The sequence below is a fragment of the Vidua chalybeata genome, chromosome 4 (assembly GCF_026979565.1).
Source record: "Vidua chalybeata isolate OUT-0048 chromosome 4, bVidCha1 merged haplotype, whole genome shotgun sequence".
NCBI classification, from domain to species: Eukaryota; Metazoa; Chordata; class Aves; order Passeriformes; family Viduidae; genus Vidua; species Vidua chalybeata.
The window spans coordinates 65,567,225-65,588,977 of record NC_071533.1 but is presented as its reverse complement, the minus strand read 5'-3'; the positions used below and the strand labels follow the sequence as shown (position 1 = coordinate 65,588,977).

Here is a 21,753-nt window from a genome sequence, read left to right as displayed (position 1 = left end):
AACAGCAGCACTCAGAGTTCAGTAACAGTTCCACTGAGGTTTGTTCTTACAGATTAGAAGTTCTTACAAGTAAGACTGTTCACTAAAAATGCATTTCAACATCCTGCCCCTCCTTCATTTCCTCTCTGTAATCCTTTGGTTTACAGTTTCCAAACATGAACTTCAAGGATGAAGTTATTTCTGCTGTAACCCAAAGGTAAAGCCACTAATATGCATTACAAGCCATATTATCATTACAAGACTGGACTTGACCCTCAGTCTGAATGAATATAGATCAAATGATCCCCCATGGAAGACACGAAGTCTGTTTCACAGCAAGGGAAAGACTTCATCACAACAGAAGAAAAAAACCACCCCAGTATGACAGCAGCTAAATCAGCCAAGCAGTACTGCTTGCAACATCTCCTGTAAGATATCAAAGCAAAAAAAAGATTATTTTCTTTTGTTTTTAGATAAACAGAGGAGAAACTCAAAGTGTCCCAAACCTGTCACTTGTTTACACTCTGCAGACACTATGTTGTAGCACTAGTTTGAATTTCCTTTCTATTTAGGTCACAGTTCCTGCTACTCTCACAAGTTACACTGTAGGACAGAGAAACACCTCATATTGCCACTATTACTCGCAGTGAACATGGCAGTATATTGATTTTTGCTTTGTGTAACTGGCACTTGGTTTCATCACTAGTCAGGAGAACAGGAATCTTAACTGAAGTTATTTCACAGGTGTATGAGGAACTCCTGAAGTAGAAGATCCAGCATGTATCAGTAGACTCATACCTGAAGAAAAAAATAGCATTTATGCCTAAACAGACATTTGAAACCAAAGGCCATCTCAAGAACATCAGCTTTACAAATAGCGCTGCTCAGGGAATTAATAATTGGAAGAGACAGGCACTGAGAGCTATTCATAGACCTAGAGCACACACTAAAAAGGTTGCAGAGGACACTCCTTCCTTCCCCCTCAAACTCTGGCAGCCACTCCTCAAGTACACTAGCATGCTTTATTTAACCCATAGCTTTAAGGCACTAACCTCCAGACTACCAAACTGCTAATAGTGGCAATGAAAAAAAGAAATATATCCCTCAAATTCTGTTTGAGAGCAGACCTTTTGGGTAGTTTTCACCCTTTTGCCACCATCCTCTAGCTGCTGACTGCCACACATGCAACTTGACTCATGGTTCCCCAGAGGTCTTCATATTTTTCAGAATATGTATTAAGACAGAAAAAGCCAGAACTATGCTAAGTGGATTTCAATTTAATATGGTAATGTTAAAGATTCAAAACCACAGTCACTGATTGCAGAAGCAGATTCACTAAAAAAATACAAGTACAAGCCATAAAAAGAGTTGATCACATTAGCAGAAGGATGTCCTGTGTGTGAGAGAGCAAAGAGGGGACAGGGAGATGTTTGAGTGAGTTTACATGGCTTCACAGGTGCTGGATACTGTCAGCCCTGGCTCCCAGATATGCCACGGCTACAACATCCAGCACACATCAGGGTCACTGGATCCCAAGCCTACCTAGTCAGGGAACGTTTTGTATAAGGCAGCTTCTGCAGTAGCCTAAGAATAGCTCAGTGTATTTATACAGGACTCACTGTGGGTCGTGCCACCACACAAGAGGATCAGCAGAACTCAGTTCCACTGCATCTTTCTGCTGCAAGTCATAGAATATTCCCTACTGCCATAATGGAAGTGGAACAGGACTTAGTGATGCGCAGCACTATGAAGGACAGCTGGTTTTCTGGACAATTATTCTCCACAAGGATCTAAACAGGATTTTGACACCAGACCAAAGAACTTGAAAAAAAAATCCCTAAACAGAAAGCAGCAGAGCTGCAAAAATAACTCAGAACAAAGCCAAAGGACTCTCAGAACAGCAATGTGTATGAAGCAGAACCTGAGGAGTGGCAAGCTGCATAAACTATTTAATTCTGCACATGTCCTGTTCTCACACAGTAATAGACAAAGAATCACTCTCACTTCCAACATTCAGTTCTGCTGTCCTTCCTCCAAAAGAAAGCACTTACAGCAGCAAATAATAGTCCATAACATCCTTATAAAACACAAGCAAACACAGGAACACAGATACAGTAATAGGGAAAGAAGCTGGCAATATTTAGGAGGAAAAAAGTTTTTAGACCATGTGAAATTAGCCAGCAGACATCATGCTGGGTTGCCAATTCCCAATAAACACAAACATGCATTTTTTAAGGATGCTTAAATGCCATCTGAAAAAAAAAAATATTGACTCCCAGTAGAACAGTTCCATACTTTAGGTTTGTACCATGTAAGATTCACCCTAGAGGAAAAAGCCTTATGTGCAGACAAAGGTTTCCTTTTTCAAGGCATGTTACTGAAGGAGTTTTCAAGTTCAAGAATCTTAACTTTTTTTAAGAACACAGCTGGGCAGAATAGCATCCAAATTCAACAGTATCAGAGGCAGAGACTCGAGGTTCTCCAAACTCTGTGTCAAACCAGAATAATCCCTTCAGGCAACAATGTTTAGGGTAAGAAAAACAGTAATCTGTCTCTGAAAAATAACTAGGTCAAGAAAATACTCTGCTGTGGTTTGAAAAAACCCACAAGGCCACTTCTTGACAAACTTTATGACCCATGCAGCTCCGGTTTGGAATGTAGTTATCAGTTATGTTTCAGCACAGAAAATTTGAATCTGTTCATGACAGCAAGACCATTTTAAGGAGCAAGACTGGAAAAAAATATGTTCCCCCTCTAACACTTCTAAACCTAAAAAGTTTTTTCTAATGAATTACGTCCTTCATTAATTAGAAATTACAGCTATAAGTAAAGGACCTTTTTTCATCATAATGAAGGGGGGAATTACACGAGATCTGGATTAGCCAAGCTCAGATGCATCTGAAATGGAGACCTAGATGGATAGCAATTCCCATCCCTCTTCCCTCCCCTTATTTAAGCTACCTAGATATTCATCTTGTTCACGGCAGGAAGAGGTAAAAGCATCAAATTAAAGTCTGACATTATCTCCAACAACTTTGCAAACTGCAGGTTAATCCTTGGGTACTTACATGGATACTAGAGTACATCAAGTCTCAGTTAACTGGGCCTATTTACTAAAACAGGACTGGAAAAATTAAAAGCGTGTTTAAATTCAAGCCCTGTAGAAGCTGAAGGTATTGGGACAGGCCCTGCTGGTCGTGCCTGAAGGATCTGTCATCAATGTGAACAGTTGCCCCCATAAGTTTATACAAGAAGCCTCAGATGTACCCCAGAGCTCTTAGGAAAAGTTTTCTTGTTCTACAACACCTATTTGGAAAGGCCTCCCTTCTCAAAAATGGCTGTTCCTTGGACAAGGTAAAAAGACTAACAGTTCTAGTGTCAAAAAAATCATCATTAACCAAAGGAATTTCACTAGTTTTGTACCAGGCACAGAGCTATATACAAACAACATCAGATGCACTGAAATAGCAGGGATTTGGAGACCACTGATGTTCAGCAGATACCAAATGCTGTGGGCAGGACTCTCCCACAAGTGTGAGCTCTGATGATGAAATGCCCTAGGCTACTCTCAGAAGAAGCCAAATACTGGCAACTGGAAACCTCTAGCTTACTGAAGTAATTATTTATAGCACTTTGAACTAAGCTAAAAATTCATAGTCTCTGATATATCAAGGATCCTCCATCTCCTCTAAATCAGTATGAAGCTAGCACTACATGCACACCAATACAGGCAAAATATATCACTTGTCCCCCTCACTATAACAATAATTACTACAGTTCCATTTTTAATAGATCATAGCTTAACCTGTGATGCCCTAAAATATACTCACAAGAGCTAAGCAAATAAACCCAGAAGGTAAACCTGTGAGATCAATTCATATTGTTTTTGTACCACAATGTAAAAAGCTAACATTTAAAGGTTTCATGTATTAGATCAAATTATAAACTGGGTAGAGAATGTTTCTCTAAACCACCCCACTGAAAGTAAAAATACCTGTCAGATGCTAAAGCTTAGCAGGACCAGGACACTAATTATCCATGATTCATTAGCCATCCCACAAATCTGTTAGTGCTTCCTCATATGGAAAGTTCTTAAGGACTGTCGTTTTCTGAAGCCTGGCAGTCAGAAGATGACTCACTCACTTTGAGACAAAACATTATTACCAAAATATAATGCCTGTTTCATACAGACATTGTAATCACCATTGTATTTGAAAGATGAAAACAAGGAAAAGGAATTCAGCTTCCCTTCCTCTGAGTCCTCCTCACACAAAACTCAAACCACAGGGGTGGCAAGGGGAGGGGAGTGAGGAAGAAAAACAAATACTAAAGTGGTTTCTAGAACCAAACCCTCCATAATTTCAAAGCATGTATGACATTAACATGTTGCAGAGTGACCACAGGAAAACACAGCTTCAGGGAAGATAATGCCTCATACCAGTGCCTTGCACACTGCCACTTGCTTAAGAACATCCTTAAACAACAAAAACTCAAGTAGTTGGAGAGCCCAAACTTAAAATTACACAGAAGTTGTGAAAAGAAGTGTTTCACAGTTAGCACATCATCTACATAAAACACAAGAAAACTAAAGCAGCAAGTGATGAAGGTCTGTAATTCAGAACAAAAAAAGATGCAGTTTAAGTTACTTTTTTTCACCTATAGATCTTACCTGAAAAAATTAATTCAAGTTCCCAATAAACACTTTATTGGATGGGGCAGGGGCAGTCTCAATTACATCCCGGATTCAAAAAGAACTGGGAGGAAGTTGAGAAGTAGCTTCAACATCTCATTTCATATTTAATTACACATGCCCTTTTCTCTAGCTTGATTCAGTTGTAGAATTATCTGAACTGTTCAGTTCAGATATTGATAGAGCAAACATTAATTGCTATCATTTGCTTCTACATAAATTTAAAAATCTTTTTTTTTAAGGAGAATCAAAAATACTAAAAACCTTGAAACTCAAGCATCCCTCTCAGTTTAATTGATGCTGTACCATCAAGCACAGAGCACCCAAACTCATCACCCCAGTCTGCTGCTAGAGTCTCCTACATCTCTCTCTTGCAATAACTACACTCTAAAGGCAGCACTGCTCTGCCAGGAAGCCCTTGGAGCTTACACCATCGACACATGTACTGCAGCCATAAAGGTGCACACAGACTGTTCAAAAGCAAAGTGAATTCCACAGGGCAGTGTCTCTGACAATTAAATCCACTTTGAGCTGAGTTACACATTACTTGGATAGAGCCCACAAGTTGTACATGAAAAGCTCAGACAAGTCAGTTCAGTAGCTACACACCATTGACACTATCTGGGATCTTAGGTCCTACAAGATTCACTGTCAAATGAAGTTATGACCTGTCCTGCCTTTCTTACAGGCAGATGTTGGAAGGTTTATACAATGTTTGCCTCCTTCTGAAAAAAAATGTATTAGATTGGATACCATTCTTCATTTTAAGAAACTGTTCTTCTCAATTCCATAAAAGTTTGTCACAACACATTAAAGAACTAAAAACCACACTTAAGTCTCTGCACCTCCCCAGCAGCACAGAAAGCTCCTAAGGTTTGCTCCCCCCAAAGGCCCTTTGAAGTCAGCCATGGCGCAAGTGTTGTCCTCAGGCACTGGTGCTACACACATTTTAGTCAAAATTCTCAGCTTTTTGTACAAGAATACTTCTGTTTTCACCTGGTACAGGGCCTTATTTCAAAAATTAAAGCTTTATTTTGCTGTGTTGCTTTGCTAGTTATTAAGTATAATACCCAGTTTTAAAAATAAAGATTTTAACACGTGTCACATTAAAAACCATCTGGGAAGGGATGGAAAATGAACATCAGTTTTGAACAGTTCTTATTAACACTGAACCACAGTGTTAATAGGAACTGTGTAATTATAGATAAGCCTTTTAACTGATGTTAACAAAGTCACTCTTGAAATAGAAAAATTTAGAGACCTCCTACATTACTTTCACACAACAGATGTGCAGTTCATCTATTTAGGATTAGAAGGATGAAAGAGCCATACAACTATGCCTGAAATGACAAAATCCAACTCAAAACTGATTGTCAGATAGTAACATAACGCCCAGTGGAAAATACAGATTTTGACAAGGTTAAAAAGCTGTCTTTAAGTTTAAGTCAACTACTTATGCCACAAATGCATACTCTAAAAATAGTTTCATACCCCCCTGAAAATACTACTGTTACTTAAACAAGCTCCTGCTCAAACAATGGACAGCAACAGACAAGCACTAGCTGCTACACATAATTAAGAAGTTTAGAAGAATGTTATATTGATTCATAATGGCATAAAATAAAGTTGTGATGGGAAGGGTGTTGTGTTGGTTGCTTGGGGTTTCTTTTAAATATTTGGAGCTTAAACCCAGTTACAGGCTTTTTAATCTGATGCAATACATGTTAAAGAATTTATTTTTAGTTTTGAAACCAGCAGTTGAGTATTTCTAACATAACTACTTCAATATAAAAACTAGCATCTGTATAACACCTTATATAAAGTAGGGTAAATAAAGTTTAAGATGACTGAAAAACGTTCACAATACACAATATTCATTTCATTAACCTATTTTACTGGAGTACTTTGAAGAGGTTTAAATTAAGAGACCTAACTACTAGGGAAAGGAATAGTCTAAATATTGTACTGGAAATGGAGATCTAGCTGAACACCTCAGCTGGCACTACTCAAGTCCTTGAAGCTCTGCAAGAAGCTCTCATCCCTGGCTATTATTTCTCAGAGTAAAAACTCCTGCTCATGTGTAATTCTCTAACTCATGAAAAAAAAAATGCCAGGCCAAAAAAGCAGAGTCATTCATAATTTTTTCACAAAGCAGAGAAGTGTATCTGGATACAGGATCCCAGGCTCTAGGTACCACATGTAATATCTGCTATTCTTCCTCCTGCTCCTGCAGAAGTTGTTTTCAAATGGAGACTAAGACACCTCACAAGTTTTTATTAACTAGAGGACTAGGAAGATTAAAGTTCTATTTCCATTTAATATAATCCTGACAGTAGAAAAGAGATCCAAAAATACATGACACTATCTTAAGTGAGTCTGAGTAACCTTTATAGCTTAGGCAAAACTGCCTCTGCTTCCCACAAAAGACTCTTTTATCTGCTAAGGAAACCACATCCCTGGAGGCATTTGAAAGGCTACAGTGGACCAAATACTAGAAAAATACATGTTGTGGGAAGTAAGCATGCATGAACGGAGAGTGAGACAGGATGATTTAGGACATCTTTCCTCAGCCATGATTTCCACAATTGTTTTTTACAGATTGATAGCCAAACGTAAATAGCTACTCACACAAAATTTGGTTCAAACTGCTGTACATATTTTTTTATTTAATTTGAGATTATGGGAGGTTTCACCACAGTACATAGCAGATGCATATTGCTTAACTTCACAGAGGCAAGTTTAACATACAGTCTAAGTCAAAATACTTGGAAATTTAGTAGACATCTGTTGTGCAGAGAGGTGCAGAGCTCAGGAATACCTGTGCTTTTCCAGCAGTGAGTGATGCTGAGACTGCCACCAGCCTACACTGAAGTTTGCTCAAGAAGCAAATGCCACAGGAGGAGGCATCTCTAGAAACTGCTCCTACCTTCCACAGACCTGTTCCTCTCCAAAGAGAATTTCTTCCTGATCTCAGCAATTCTCCAGCCTCTTAACTGATTTACGTCAAACAAATACAGCTTGACCAATCTCTAGCACATTGAAGCTGACTTGCACTTCATTGTTCAAACTCCTGCAGGCATAGCAGGAGTTCATCTTAACTCTACTGAAGCTTAGAAAACCTGCAAGTATCTTACTGTACTCATTTTCATCTAGACATTTGTCCTCCAAGACAAGATAACTCTTAAAGAAAAACCACACTGAAATATTTAAGTATTTGGCCTCTTGTACACAGGGGGACGCTGCATGGGCAAAGAGTAGAAAAATTCTCCTTGAGGTCCATTGCTCACAATTTATTTCCAGCTATAAATTATGTTTATGCCTAGAATTACACAAAATTGATTTAAACCACTGTTTTACTTAGCTGGGCAATTTTGATACAATGTTGATATTTTAAATACAAATCATGTTATCTTTTGCTTTCTTGGTTTATGATCACTTACAGAAATTACCACTACAAGAAGGAAAAAAAAAAAAAAGCCCAACAAATCCCCAAAGTGTTTTTCAAAGTAAAGGTAGGCCAGGATTAGTTCTATTTTTCAAATGTGACGTTAAAGGCTCCCCTGGTAATAGGTATTTAATTTTCAAAAAAGAACTAGAATGCTGTTCCTGGCTCAATTGCTTCATTCATAGCTGTTCTTTTTGGTCTGAATCTTATACAAGGGGAAACTACTACTGTTATACATCTGTATTTGCCACCATTTTATTGATCCAAATCAACCCCAGCCCAGTCCTTCTGTACATATTACTCATCTGTATTGTACTTTCCACAAACCATATTCCAAAACCCAAGGGCATTGAGGGTGCCCTGCATAAGATACCCACATATAGTGCAAGGACATGACCACCTATTTAATCTGAGCAGTGTTGCACCATCAGTGCACCACTGAACTGCAACATGTCAGACAGGTACAAAAAACCAGACCTACATTCTGACCATGAGATGCTGTAGTACATCTTGCAAGTGAATCACAAGAGCTTAAGTGATTACGTGCTGCAGTTGCAATTAAAGACCTTCCCCAAATCACACTGCACTCGTGTGCAGGGCACAGAACAGCCTTTGACTCCACAAGCCGAAATTACACCTTCCCCAAATAACCTGTTTGCTCCCATTTAGACAGGAGGCTACGAGAGACAAGCTTTACATAAGCATCTCAAGCTATTTAAAGCAACATGTTTACTATTTCCAGAACACAATCTGAATGAACTTCATGAGCCAATACTTAACCTACTTCAGCCAGTGCAGCCCTGACTCACAGGGCAGGCACCCTGTGAGCTTAGTGAGGGACTTGATATCACTTCTTTATCTTGAACATGCTAAACCAGCAATCTGGGAGAGAGCTTAACAAAAGGGAGCAGCTCCTTCACTACACTAATCATAACAAGAATTCAAAGAATCAAGAAGAATGATTCCACATTTATTTTGCTTAAACTTAGTGAGGTCATAGTATGGCTAATGCATAAACCTGTCCCCATACTAACCATTACAGTAATCTCAAAGGTCAAAACCCAGCCATTGCCTGGTAGTTCTGACTGCAACCACACATTTTTGTTACCCTGACATATGTACCTAAATAAAATAATTAGTATTACAGCTCACCCTTGTATCTATTCACAACGGCTTCTACAAACTGGCCCACACAAAAGTGAAACAAGTAAGTGGATGTAGAGATTGCACAACAGAGGTCAGGAGTTACCAGGAAAGTCTCTGTAATAAAAGCAGCAGCCACCTGACCCAAGTACAGTTGCAACACTGCTGATGTGCTCTGCCCTTTATTAAGTACTGCCTTCTCCTCCCACCCTTCAGGGACACATATCCACCCCAACATTCACCTCTGCTTTGTATATGTTTTTAAACTGCTGTTTCAACCAACTGCTGTTGGTTGAAATCACTACCAACTAGTCCTGCTGCTTATTCTCATATGTAAGTGATACTGATTTTGCTGTTTTGGTCAAAGTTTATATATATATAGATATATATATATTACTCATTTGTTCACATTCACCCTGTGAGAAGCCCTTGTTCCTATACAGAGCCATTACACCACTGCTATCTGCAGCATAAAGGCAGTAGTCATAAAGCAATTTTAGCTCAATTTACTTTAAGGATCAAAGTTATCCAAGTGTTTGGCCTGTTGACAAGCTGAAACTTCAAGAAAGACTAAATCAAGCATTCAGGCATTGCAGGTGATGAAGAAATGTTTACAAAAATTAAACTGCTCCATAACACCATGGAGGTCCGAGAAGTGGGATTAAAAAAGCTGATTATCAATAGAAAATAGCTCCATCAGTAGTTGTCAGAGTTTGAACCACTGATGCACACTGGCAGGAGCCAGGCCATGCTGGAGGAAATATCACATTGCACATGCATTGTTCCTGCATCCCTCAAGGCAGCTGTTCTGGCTGGGCAGGGTGCCAGCTGCAGCTTTGACCTGACCTGGTATGGCACTTAGGATCTCTCTCACTACCAAGAAAATCCATCAGTATAAAATCCAGATGACTTTCAAGCATTTCTAAGAAAAGAAGCACCTTGTACTAGGAAATTACAGCTTCAGTCCCTGAGTTGTTTGACTGTTTAGAGACCTTAAAAACTCTCCATTGTGTTGTCTTATCAGTCTAATGTTAATTAATTCATGAGATGCCCCAAGATTCAATAGTTGAAACTATTACTTATGTGGATAAAGCCAGGTATTTGGTATTAACAATTTAAACAGACCAAGCACCACTTCACAGAAAACACAAATAGTTTGTGATTTTAAAATATGCTACCAGGATTATTACTTTCTGGAACCTCATGCCACCACACTGGGGGAGGAGTAACACAAGAATGTTGAATACCAGAAAGACTTCAAACTACAGTGTGTTGTTTGATCTAAAACAGAATTAAATCTCACTGTCACAGTAAAACTTGCTTACACACCAAGGAACATGTGCAACCTCTTGGCTGCTCTTTCCTTGTCGCACCTCAGGATCAACTGACATAACTCATGAAGCAGAACACTGGAAAAAACTCAGCAGTTTCCACTTCAGTAAAGAAACATTTCTCTCCTCATTCTGCAGTTAGTAGTCTAAACACCACTTTGACTCATTCTGTGGCAGCCTCTGAGACAGAGCAGATTTGCTGCAGGAGAGCACAAGCCCAGAGAGGCTCTTGGCCACACTCGGGCATCTCCACAGCCCAGGGTGACGGGATGTCTGCTGCCATGGAGGAGGCTGACACTGCTCATGCAGCCAGCTTCTCGTTTGGGTGCTTGTGAACAAATGCTCAGAGGGCACAGTTCTGCTGTGCTACAACTCCTACAGCTCTCCTTGCACACAAAACTGAATGGAGAAAGTAATTTTGAGCCTTCAGGGGCTGGAAACAGTTATTGCTTTTGTTATCTTTTCCTACAGTCTTTTCCACTTGTTTTTACAGCTGTCTTCATGTCTTAGAAGGTCTGATGTTTCACAAGTTTGAATTTTCAGCTTCTAGTCCAGAAAAAGATCCTTCCTGAATTTAGCACTGTGTGAGAGCTAAGCAGGCATGTACAGCAATCTGCCGAACACTTCAATCTCCTTCTAGATACATGAATCACTCACTTTACTGGATATTAATGTAGCATTTTCCATGAGAATTGAAGATACGGCATATTCCTTCCCAAAAGGGCATGAAAACCTAAACCAGAGGGGGAGTGCAGTAAAGTGTGAAGGTCTGTGGAGGAATAAAACAAAGTCAAAGTACATAGAAATAAACAGTTTATGAAATTCAGAGATGCCCAATTTTTTATCTTTTCTAAATAAAGGCGGAAATCAGAATAAAGATGTAACAGTGGAAGGAAGAAGCCAGGAACTGGCATAGATAAATTAATAATCCAAATTTTCTCAACAATGAATTCTGAACTTAAAAACCAATGACACTGGAAACTTTGCTTTCAGAATTACTTTCCATTTTCTAGCACTAATATTTATCAAATTAATAGAGACTGAAGCAACAACCAACAAGTACATTTTCAGAACTCAACTACCAAAAAAACCAGTTCAGTCATGAAAAAAAGCCCAAAACAAAAAACCAGCACCAAAACAAAAACATGAAAATAAAACACATCACACCAAAACATACTTTTCATCCCCTTCTGCCTCTAAAGCTTCACCCAACCACAACTATTCAAGATCTTCATTCCGATATAAGAGCCCTTGCTTCAAGCAGAAGTAAATAAGTCATTTAGTGCTGATAAATAATTATTTGAGAGTATTCCTTGCTGAGAAGTCTTCTGCAACTTTAGCAGGTATTTGTGAAAACCTCTCAGGACACCAGAGCATTGGCAGAAATGTCTGCAGCCCCAAAACTTTCATCTTCAAGCAGTTCTGGGCTCCAATATACCACCTTCAGGTCTATCATAAATCATATTTGACCCCTGTTAAGTTCTCCACAAGCACTATTATCTAACTGCTGACCTGGTTTTCAGCAACTACTTGGTAAGTTGAGTTTTTTAGAAAGGTTTGATAACATCAAAATATTTGCAGTAAAGCTTAAAACTAAAATCTTTAAAAGCGCTTGTTTTCATAAACTGACTTGGAAGTGAATTTGAAATCACAGAAAAAGTATTTTTGGAAACAATAAGGAACCATCGAGATACATGAAAGGAAGGTCTTGCTGTCTTGCTGAACTTTCCCTAATGGTAGCCCTGATTTTCACTGAGCTCTATGCAGATAAAGGACACCTTGTATGACACTTCAAAACAAGCCTTCTGTAGTATTAGCTCATGATATTTTGCACAGCAGTAATTTCACTTAAGACCACAATGTAAGTTTCAAAGCATATACATCTGCCAGGATTTAGGGCATGCAGAGAAGGGAAGATATGAAGACTTTTAACAATAAAATGGGTAAGCAAGGTGACATTCTAAAAAAAACCTGCTATTTCTTGGAAACTTAATTCAACTTTTACTTCAAATGTTTCCAGTACTTGCCTTGCTTTTTAACAGATGCTTTCATTAAAGTTTAGCATGTTTGGAAATTGATGCATTTCCAAGCCATAGTTTGTGCCTTTGATTAAGAACAGGGTAGTATCTTAATAGGAAGATTCTACTGAAATAGCTGGAAAGAAAACATCAGGTCTTGACACTGAAGAATAAACTACTCATCAAGAAATCATCACTTCAAAATAGTCTGACAGGAAAAAGTAGTCAAGACTGGCTAAATATTAGTGTCATATACAATTCTGCAGCAACTCTAAACAGCCAAAAAACTTCCTACAGGCTGTCACAGGTTTCCTCCATACATACTGCTGCATGGATTATTTAAAAGGCATAATATCTGAGCAACTGAAGCTATTCAGTAGCCTGAAATATTGCATCTCACCTCCAGAGCTTGAAGAATGCAAGCATTGAGCCTAGCCAAAAAAAGGGGCAGGTTTTAAATTTTACATAAAGAAACCTGCATTAGACCACACAGGCAGTTGAAAGGCAAATCCAGTAATACTTCTGGTCTATATTAGCAAACTAATCCTAACAGTGATTAACACAAAGAAACAGGTAAGATCTGATTAGCTAACTAGTAAAATTGCATCTTAGCCAAAACTCAGAACACAAAGTCATAACTAAAACAGAACTGGTTACCAACCTTATCAGTAACTAAACAGATTGCTTTACCCCCACAGCTTCACCAAAAATGCTGCATTTTTAAAGAGGAAAATCCTTTAAGATATAAGGAAGTAGTTTCACAAAAGTACAAGAGGAGGACAGTTGTCATCATAGAGACTTTTTAGCCAAGTGGATATAAATTAGTTAGCATCAGACAATTCCAGCATCTATCTTACTATTTTGAGGTAAAGCCTACTAATACTGGGGTACCACAAACCACATGTTTTAGCCAACACAGTGTCCTACTCAGCTTTTCTTTTGCAGAGTGCATCACATACAGGGACACTGGTGCACAACTATGTCCCTTCCTTACAAATTTACTGCTACTTTTGCTGCCTCCTCACCACTAGTCACAATAGAACTATCACACAAGCCTTCCAAGTCTAGTATCTACTGAAGGCTGTAGGGTTATATTCACAAGCACAAAGTGTTCTCTGGCAATGTTAGATTCAGTTTTACATTTTGAACTGTAGCACTCAACTCTGTTGACCAAGAAACTCCAAAGAAATGAATTCTGTTACATGCATTTGTATTACATACAAAGATTAGGCATGAACTGAAGTTTTCTAGTTCATGAATCAGCACCTCTATTCTCATGAGTAGGGAAGTAGAATGCTAAATGAAATTCTGGAGTAAAACACCTCTACATAGAGCTAGAGCACCTGCAGTTGCCATATTAGAATACTATCTCTTTCCAACTGCTTATCTGCAGCTTCTTTAGTTAATCCATTTATACAGGAGTTTGCTTGCTCTTATTTAGCTTCACAGAATTACTCAAACCAAGGGAAGGCTTAATCAAACAGATTTGCAGTAAGATTACTCAGAAAACATTGTATTGGGGAACACAGTGGTATCAACTTTTTGCTACCATGTCTACTCCATTCCCCATGGCTTCCTTGCTTTTCAAAAAGTAAGCCATTTTTCTGTGGCCTCTGCTTTCAAGCATCTTTTCAGAGCTCTCAGCATTCTATATCAAATAGAACAGACTTCAAGAACTGAGTTTCACAGGCAAAATCTAAGTTGCTTTAGGGTATAGTGCAAGCAACCTTTGCTCTCCTGCCAAAGGTGATAGACAGGGCACAAGCAAATATGCAACAACTACGAATTAGTGCCACTGATCTAGAAACAGCCTTTCTGCAAGAGCTCCCTTCCCACACTGAGGAAAGTAAAATCTCACCCGTGTCATTTTAAAAAAGTCTAACGATGGCCTGTTCCATCGTACATCCTCCTCCCGTCTGCGCTTCAGCCGGCTTTTCTTTTCGTTCAGGACGCAGGGCTGCGAGCGGCACCTCAGCAGGCCCTGCCGCCGGCTGAGCTCGGGTGTGGAGGTGGGAGTGCTGCTGGCTGAAGGCAAGAGATTCCCTGTCTCGGTGATGTGCTCCTGGGAGAGGGACAGGCGGCGCCTTGGGTTAAAGTCACAAGGGCCTCCGGAATTCCAGCGGGTGCTGGAGCTCGTGCTGCCCTCGCTGCTGTCCACAAACCCGCTGCTGGCAGAGGAAGGTCTGGGTACTGGAGAGGTGTTGAAGCTGGTGATGGTGAAGACGTTGTTTAGGGACAGGATGCTTTGTGGCAGGCTGATGCTTGTGCTTCTCTGCAAGGTGGCACTTCCATGGCTGTTGCAGCGCTGCAAGGTAGCGCTGCCGCCGCTGTTACAGCGTCTCTTTGACACAGGAGTCCAAACCTTGGAGCTGCCGGGCTTCCAGGGAGAGCGGCAGCGAGCCAGCTCGTCCGGCTCCGACAGGGACCTGCAGTGGCGCTTGGTGGGCGGTGCCAGGGGCTGACCCGAGTTCTCGTTCAGGTTTAACTCGCTTATCCATCCCGACACCATGGACGTGTTGGAGGGCTCCTGCTGCCACGGCAGGCTGCCATTGCTGGCAGCGCTGGTGCTGAACGCGCACGCCGGGAAAGGGTAAGCTGAATTCCTGGTTGTGTCAGGCTGGATTGGGTAACCCCCATTTAAAGCTTTCCAAGGACTGTCTTCTGAAAGCAAAAAAAAAAAAAAAAAAAAAGAGATACAGGTGAAAGATGAAAGGAGAAAAGAACAATTTGTGTTAAACCCAGTTTAATGTAAAGCCATCCAAATCATCTTTAGAACGATGAGTCATAAATACCCAGTTCCTAATTAAAATTTCACACAAAAAAAGGTAGAAAATTCAAAAACACGAACACCAAAGTATTTAATCAGGAACCAATCCAGGCATTCCAATAAATATGTACCTTGTTAATACTTTTTCCTTTACACTGAATAACTACAATGTTTTTTTTCAGTGAGCAACAGGACAGTTTTCTAGTGCACAGTACACACCATAATTAAATCATAGAATTGTGAAGAACCTCAGGTACAACCAAAACAGATTAACATAAGAAGCCATCAGGGAACTTTTTATTTTTATATGCAAGAGCAGTATAATCACTTCAGACTGCTGTTATTCATTTAGCTCTTACGCTTTTCTATTAGAAACACCTTATTAAAGAAAACTTCCAAAGGGTGTTCACATTCTCTGCCCTAAAAAGCTTCATTTAAAATTAGAAACAGTATAAAGTTAAATCAGACTGAAGACTGTTGCTTCCCCCCTTACACTCTAGGAAAAAACCCCAAATCTTAATTTAATGCATAAAATAAAGTATCCCTTAAGAGCCTCCTGCAAGTCTTACTGTGAATGCAGACATAGTGCACAACTTCTCATCTGAAGTGGCAAGGCTGGGTTAAAAGCAGTCTGCCAGTGCAGCCTCTCACTCTTTTGTGAAGCATTTCTTTGAGAACATTCTGCACATTTTACAGCTGTTCCTCCACATTATACAATGAAGTGTAAGAAGAACTACAGCAGACTTTGGATTTGCAAATTGAAAAGCAGCAAAACTGTTGGCCAGCTAACAGTGCTTCATGCTTGGTTAGAAAATTTGCTAATTTAAACCAATTAGCCAAATAAGTTTCACTTATCCTGGCTTTAAAGAAAGAACATTTAAAATACCCATTTATTCCCATACACCTATTTTAAGAACCTAGATAGAGCCTAAACACTGAATGCTAGTATATTCTTATGGTTGATTCTCTAAACTAAGTTTTAGAGTAATAAGCAGCTAAAAGACTTGCTGAGTAGCTTTAAAAGTTGTAAACCTAAATAACTGTACATGTTCCATGCCCAAAGTATGTCATGGATTATCCTGTTTATTTGGATCTTATTTAAAGAACACCCTATTGTCTCAAAATCATTTAACTGTGCAGACAGCTGGCCTATTCAAACATGTTTTATTAGAATTCCTCTGTCCTTCCTCCTCCATTCTTTCAGATGGGTACAACCACATACTGTGCTTTGCCTTAAGCATGCAAGCTCTGCAAGGCAGGGACCATCCATAATTCAATGCAAGTAAAAGAGCCAACACAATGGGGTCCAGCTAATGCATGAAACTCCTAGCGTCTACTGCAGGACAATTTCCTAGCTGGGACTCACCTGATTTTTAAAAACTTCCAGGCTAGGAGACTTACTTAAAAGTTTAATGCTAAAAAAAAAAAAAAAAAAAATCAAGAATCTGTGTTTTCATTGTTTACATGGCAGAAGTACCTAATAATTTAGTCTGGAAAACAACTCTAAGATCAGAGACCAACCATTAACTTAAATCTGACAAGTCCACCACTAAACCATGTCCCAAGTGCCACATCTACATGTATTTTAAATACCTGCAGGCATGGTGACTCCACCACTGCCCTGGGCAGCCAGTTTCCATACTTGACAACCCTTCCAGTGAAGAAGTTTTTCCCAACATCCAATCTAGGCTTCCCCTGGTGCAATTTGAGGTCGTTTCCTCTTATCCTGTCACCTGTTACTTGGGAGAAGCCTTTCCCTCATGCACAAGACAGATCATCTTGTTAGAGAATATTGGGTTGGTCAAGCAGGACCTGCCTTTCATAAAGCCCAGACTGACAGGCCTGTAGTTCCCAGATCCTCCTTCAAGTCCTTCTGGTAGATGAGTGTCACATTTGGTGACCTCCAGTCACCTGGGACCTCCCCAGGGAGCCAGGACTGCTGGGAAATGACAGGGTGGCTCAGTGAGCCCACCCATGACTCCCTCAGTCCTCTTGGGTGGAGCCCATCCAGCCCCACAGACCTGTGTGGGTCTAGGTGATGTAGGAGATCTCTGGCCATCTCCCCTTGGTTTATGGGGGCTTCGTTCTGCTCCCCATCCCTGTCTTCCACCTCAAGGGGCTGAGCACCCAGAGAACAACTGGTCTTACTGTTACAGATTGAGGCAAAGAAGGCATTAAGCACCTCAGCTTTTCATCATTCTTTGTCCCTATATCCTCCTTGCATCCAGTAAAGAATGGAGATTCTCCTTAGCCCTCCTATTGTTGCTGATGCATTTATAGAAACATTTTTTATTGTTTTATGGCAGTAGCCAGATTAGCTTCTTATTGAACTCTGGCCCTTCCATTTGTCTCCCTGCATAACCTGACATCCTTATAGTCCTCCTGAGTTCCCTTCCCCTCCCTCCAAAAGTCAACTCTCCTGGCTTTTCTTTCTTAGCCTTGAGCTCCAGCCAAAGCTCTCTGTTCAATCAGGCCAATAATCTTCCCCACTGGCTGATCTTTCAGCACCTTTAACATTTCCTTCTTAAAGCACATCCAGCCTTTCTGGACTCCTCTGTCATTCAGGACTGCCTCCCAAGGGGTTCTGCCAACCAGCTGAAGTCTGCCCTCCAGAAGTTCAAGGTGGCAGTTCTCCTAATCCCTGCCTCTTTCTTTCTCCAAGGATCAAACACCCCAGGCAGCCTCTGATCACCACATCACCACCAGTCCTTCTCTGTTTAAAACCAACAGGATATCTCCCCTGGCTGAGCTCACTCATCAGCTGCATCAGGGAGTTTTCTTCCATGAAGTCCAGGAACCTCCTGGACTGCTTCCTCTCTGCTGTATTGCACTTCCAGCAGACATCTGGTAAATTGAAGTCCCACATGACAACAAGGACTAGCAATTGTGAGGCTTCTCCCAGCTGCTTACAGAGTATTTTGTCTGCCTCTCTTCATCCTGGTTGGGTGGTCTGTAACAGACTCCCACCAGGATACCTGCCTAGTTGGTAGTGATATTTAGACAAAGCACCATTTGAAACTTCTCACAAACCAAGATTCACATTTTATGAGGAATCCCACTGAGCAAATAAAAGTCCTCCTTGCTCAGAGAAAAACAAAATGCAAAATTTCAACTCCACCCCTTAATAAGGCAGTACAGAGTTCACATATCAGTAATTGGACCTCTTGTTTTTGCTAGATGAAACTTATTCTAATAGGACCAAGGGGGAATAAAAACAAATAACACTTCTATGAGGGCACTAGACTTCAACTTCTGTTTTGCATCATGGTGGATGGTCTGTGTGGCAAAGAATATAATAAGGTGTACAAAGATTTCTACTAGCTGAGAAATCTGAAGATGTTTAACATGAAAAACAGCAATAGTGTGTTCTTCACACCAAGGCAGATTTTGAACAAGAAAAAAAATTGTTACAAGGCTTTTTACTATGCAAAGCAGATCACAAGTACAAAACTAACAACCAGCTATTCCCAGTATTGTTCAAAGACCAGCTTAAACCAGCAGGCTCTACAGCAGCATGCTCCATCCCCCTCACCTTATTTACAAAAGAAAGGCTGCTTGCTATACCAATTACCTCAGTAAAACACAGCTAAGGTTTCTGAAGAACTTACCATTGATTTCGAAAGGGAACAAGCTGCCACTTTTGTTCAGCTTCTCAGATGAGTACTGAAATCAATCAGAAAAAAAAAGTTTTAACTGTGGAAAGAGTCAGCATTCACTTCAAGGAAACTGCATACAGTTTTTAGTTTTCCTATATGTGCAGTTAACAATGCCTTTAAAAGATGGGGTTTTCCAATGCAATTTGAAGAAATTCCTGAACAGCTGATTTTTATAAATAAGCCTCTGGCACCAAATTATTTGTAATGTTTTCTGATATATTGCTAAGTATCAAACTGTTTCAAGAGTTACAACATTAGCCCATGCGAATAAACTGGAAAATTAAGAGTGATAATTCATCCTTAATGAAAGAGCTTTGATCCAATTCTCATTTCAGCAGAGAGGAAATTACAATCTGGCAGTTGGGTTTCCATTTTCAATCTTAAGGCTAGAAGGCAAAACACTTCATCTTCAACTAAGGGACAGGAATAGCTTTCTCTAAATTAAATATACAAGGTCTTGAAGTTCACCACCATGAACACTGCTCCAATCAGGCTTTATTAGTATTTTACATTTTCTTATAATCAATGCAGTGATTTTTTTTTATTTCTTCAAAGTAGAAAAGCCATTGAAAAGTATCTTTCCTATCATCAAAACATCTTTAGCAGACTGACTGCTTTTTAAAATCTCAGCTTATTGGTGGAAAACAACACAACAGCCATGTTTAAAACATGGTCTATGTGCAAAGGCGTTCAATTAAGCCTCATCAGTAGCATCTACACAGTAAGACAAGTTTGTAACTAATTTAACGAAAAAATATTACTACAAAGGCATTCTTAATGGTCTAGATTTCTCAGACAAAGCACAGACCTTGCAAATCCAACATCCTATAAAGGAGCTATAAATAAGTGGCTCATAGCTCCCTCAACCCAAGGGTCATTATTCACTCCCCCACCACCACCTCAGGATGGAGAGGAAGATTGCTTTAAAAAACAGCAACACACTTTATGTGAACATTGTTCTTTGTGTACAGCCAAAAAAGATAGCATTGTACATACACTTCCTTTCCAGATACAAAGTCAATTTTTAAACAAACATCCTCGGGCTACAAAGCTTTTTTTTTTTCTCTCTAGCAGCACATAGTGCTAGTGACAACTTTATATCCTTGAGCCCCACAGAGACAAACATTGAGCTGTGATAATATTCCCTTGGTGTTATTGTTTCACAGGTAAGAAATAACAGAACAGATTAAAGGCTAGGACAGCAATGAGATTTTTAATCTTATTTTTATTAGCATCTGCATATGAGACAAACCATTCCATTTTTACTTTGTAAATGCATCTGCAGATGGATTTATAACCTCCTTTTAAAGAAGCTACTCTGAGTAAACAGCAGAACCCCAAGTTTAAATCTCCATTGGATCTGCTGTTAATCAGTCCAATTCAAACCATTTCAAGTCTGCAACTTGCCAGTTCCATAGAATTCACATTTAAAAAGCTGCACCCCCATTTACTTGAATCAGGTACCAGCTTCATGTGAAACACAGGAGCACATTAAGGTAACAGTAGTTACATATCAGCTGTCCCTGAAGGGGAAATGGACAAATTAGAGACTTAAAGATAAGGTCTTCCAACAAATTCTTCCTTTCCATCATTCCTCAAATAAAAGGCAATACCAACCTATTCAACTATCATACAGTAGCTACAGAAAATGTAACAAAACATTACAGTAACAAAATTCTGTGTCAAAAAGTCTTACAGCTGATTTATCCTGAGCCAGATGAAAATAATAAGAAGATGAGTTAATATGGGCATAATAGTTTGAGATGTTTAAAAGACTATTTATTCAGACAGGCCAAGCTCTTCAATGCCTATAAGGAAAAGAACCTCAAGGACAATCCTACTTGGTTTTTACAGTTTTCAAGCAAATGCATCTTTAACAAGGTTCTCTTCATGCATGTCCAAGTTATTTGATTATTTGTACTTCTACCACCTTAAAAAGCCTGTCCATCAGTTAGAGACTAAACTACTTTATCTTTGACAACTGCAGAGTACTGAAACCATTTTTCAGGGGGACCATGGAACAAGCAGGATCACATACACACAGACTATCTGTCCTCCAGAGAACTGCAATGTTCTCTAACTCAGACAGTAACTTTGTCCTTACAGCTGTTTCTGACCCGGTTCTGGAGAAGTCAGTGCTCAGTTCCATGACAAAGCAGACATATCTCCTTTGCAACTTGGGATCTTTTACACAATCCTGCTAAGTCAAAAAAAATTCTTTGCTAATTCTTTGGAGATTCAGACCAAAAACTGTAAGAATATGACATGTGACATCACATGCTGAAAGGGAGAGTAAGCTGCACTATTTCCAGCAAAAGCTCAAGGCACTGAAATAAGGGTTGAGTGACTAAGAGGACAGTAAGTAAAAATCTCCTTTACAATATATGTTGGCTTTCTATAACTGAGACAGAAATACTTGGAAACAGTGTCTGCTGGTGTATTTTAACCACATCTGGAAGCCCAAACTTGAGAAGACCCTGTCAGGATGTAAATTCTTTATAGGAGGGAGGATTTTTTTTTTTTTTTTTAATCTATATAGCACATGGCACATGTCCCACTAGATACTACTGTAACAGGGTACTGAACCAGTTTATCAGCTCTCCTGGGCTGGCCACACTCTACCCCCGCCCCCACTCATTCCCTTTGTGCTAGGAGCTACCTGAAGCTTCCTCAATTAATACCTTATTTTGTGATTATGCCTGAAAAGAGCTTGCAATTGCTAAG

At 39.7% G+C, this 21,753-nt stretch overlaps 1 protein-coding gene across 4 annotated transcripts in view; it reads right to left on the bottom strand.

The window, feature by feature from the left end:
• FAM53A (family with sequence similarity 53 member A) overlaps positions 1 to 21,753 on the bottom strand; it is a 70,213-nt gene that overhangs the window by 23,481 nt on the left and 24,979 nt on the right. For 3 of the 4 annotated variants that reach the window (XM_053940928.1, XM_053940929.1, XM_053940927.1), the window contains exons 3-4: positions 18,982 to 19,036; positions 14,465 to 15,267 (exon numbers count right to left, since the gene is read on the bottom strand). In XM_053940928.1, the coding sequence (XP_053796903.1) occupies positions 14,465 to 15,267; positions 18,982 to 19,036 (858 nt within the window). The remainder of the gene's footprint in view (positions 1 to 14,464; positions 15,268 to 18,981; positions 19,037 to 21,753) is intronic. The other variant, XM_053940930.1, reaches the window with a different exon arrangement.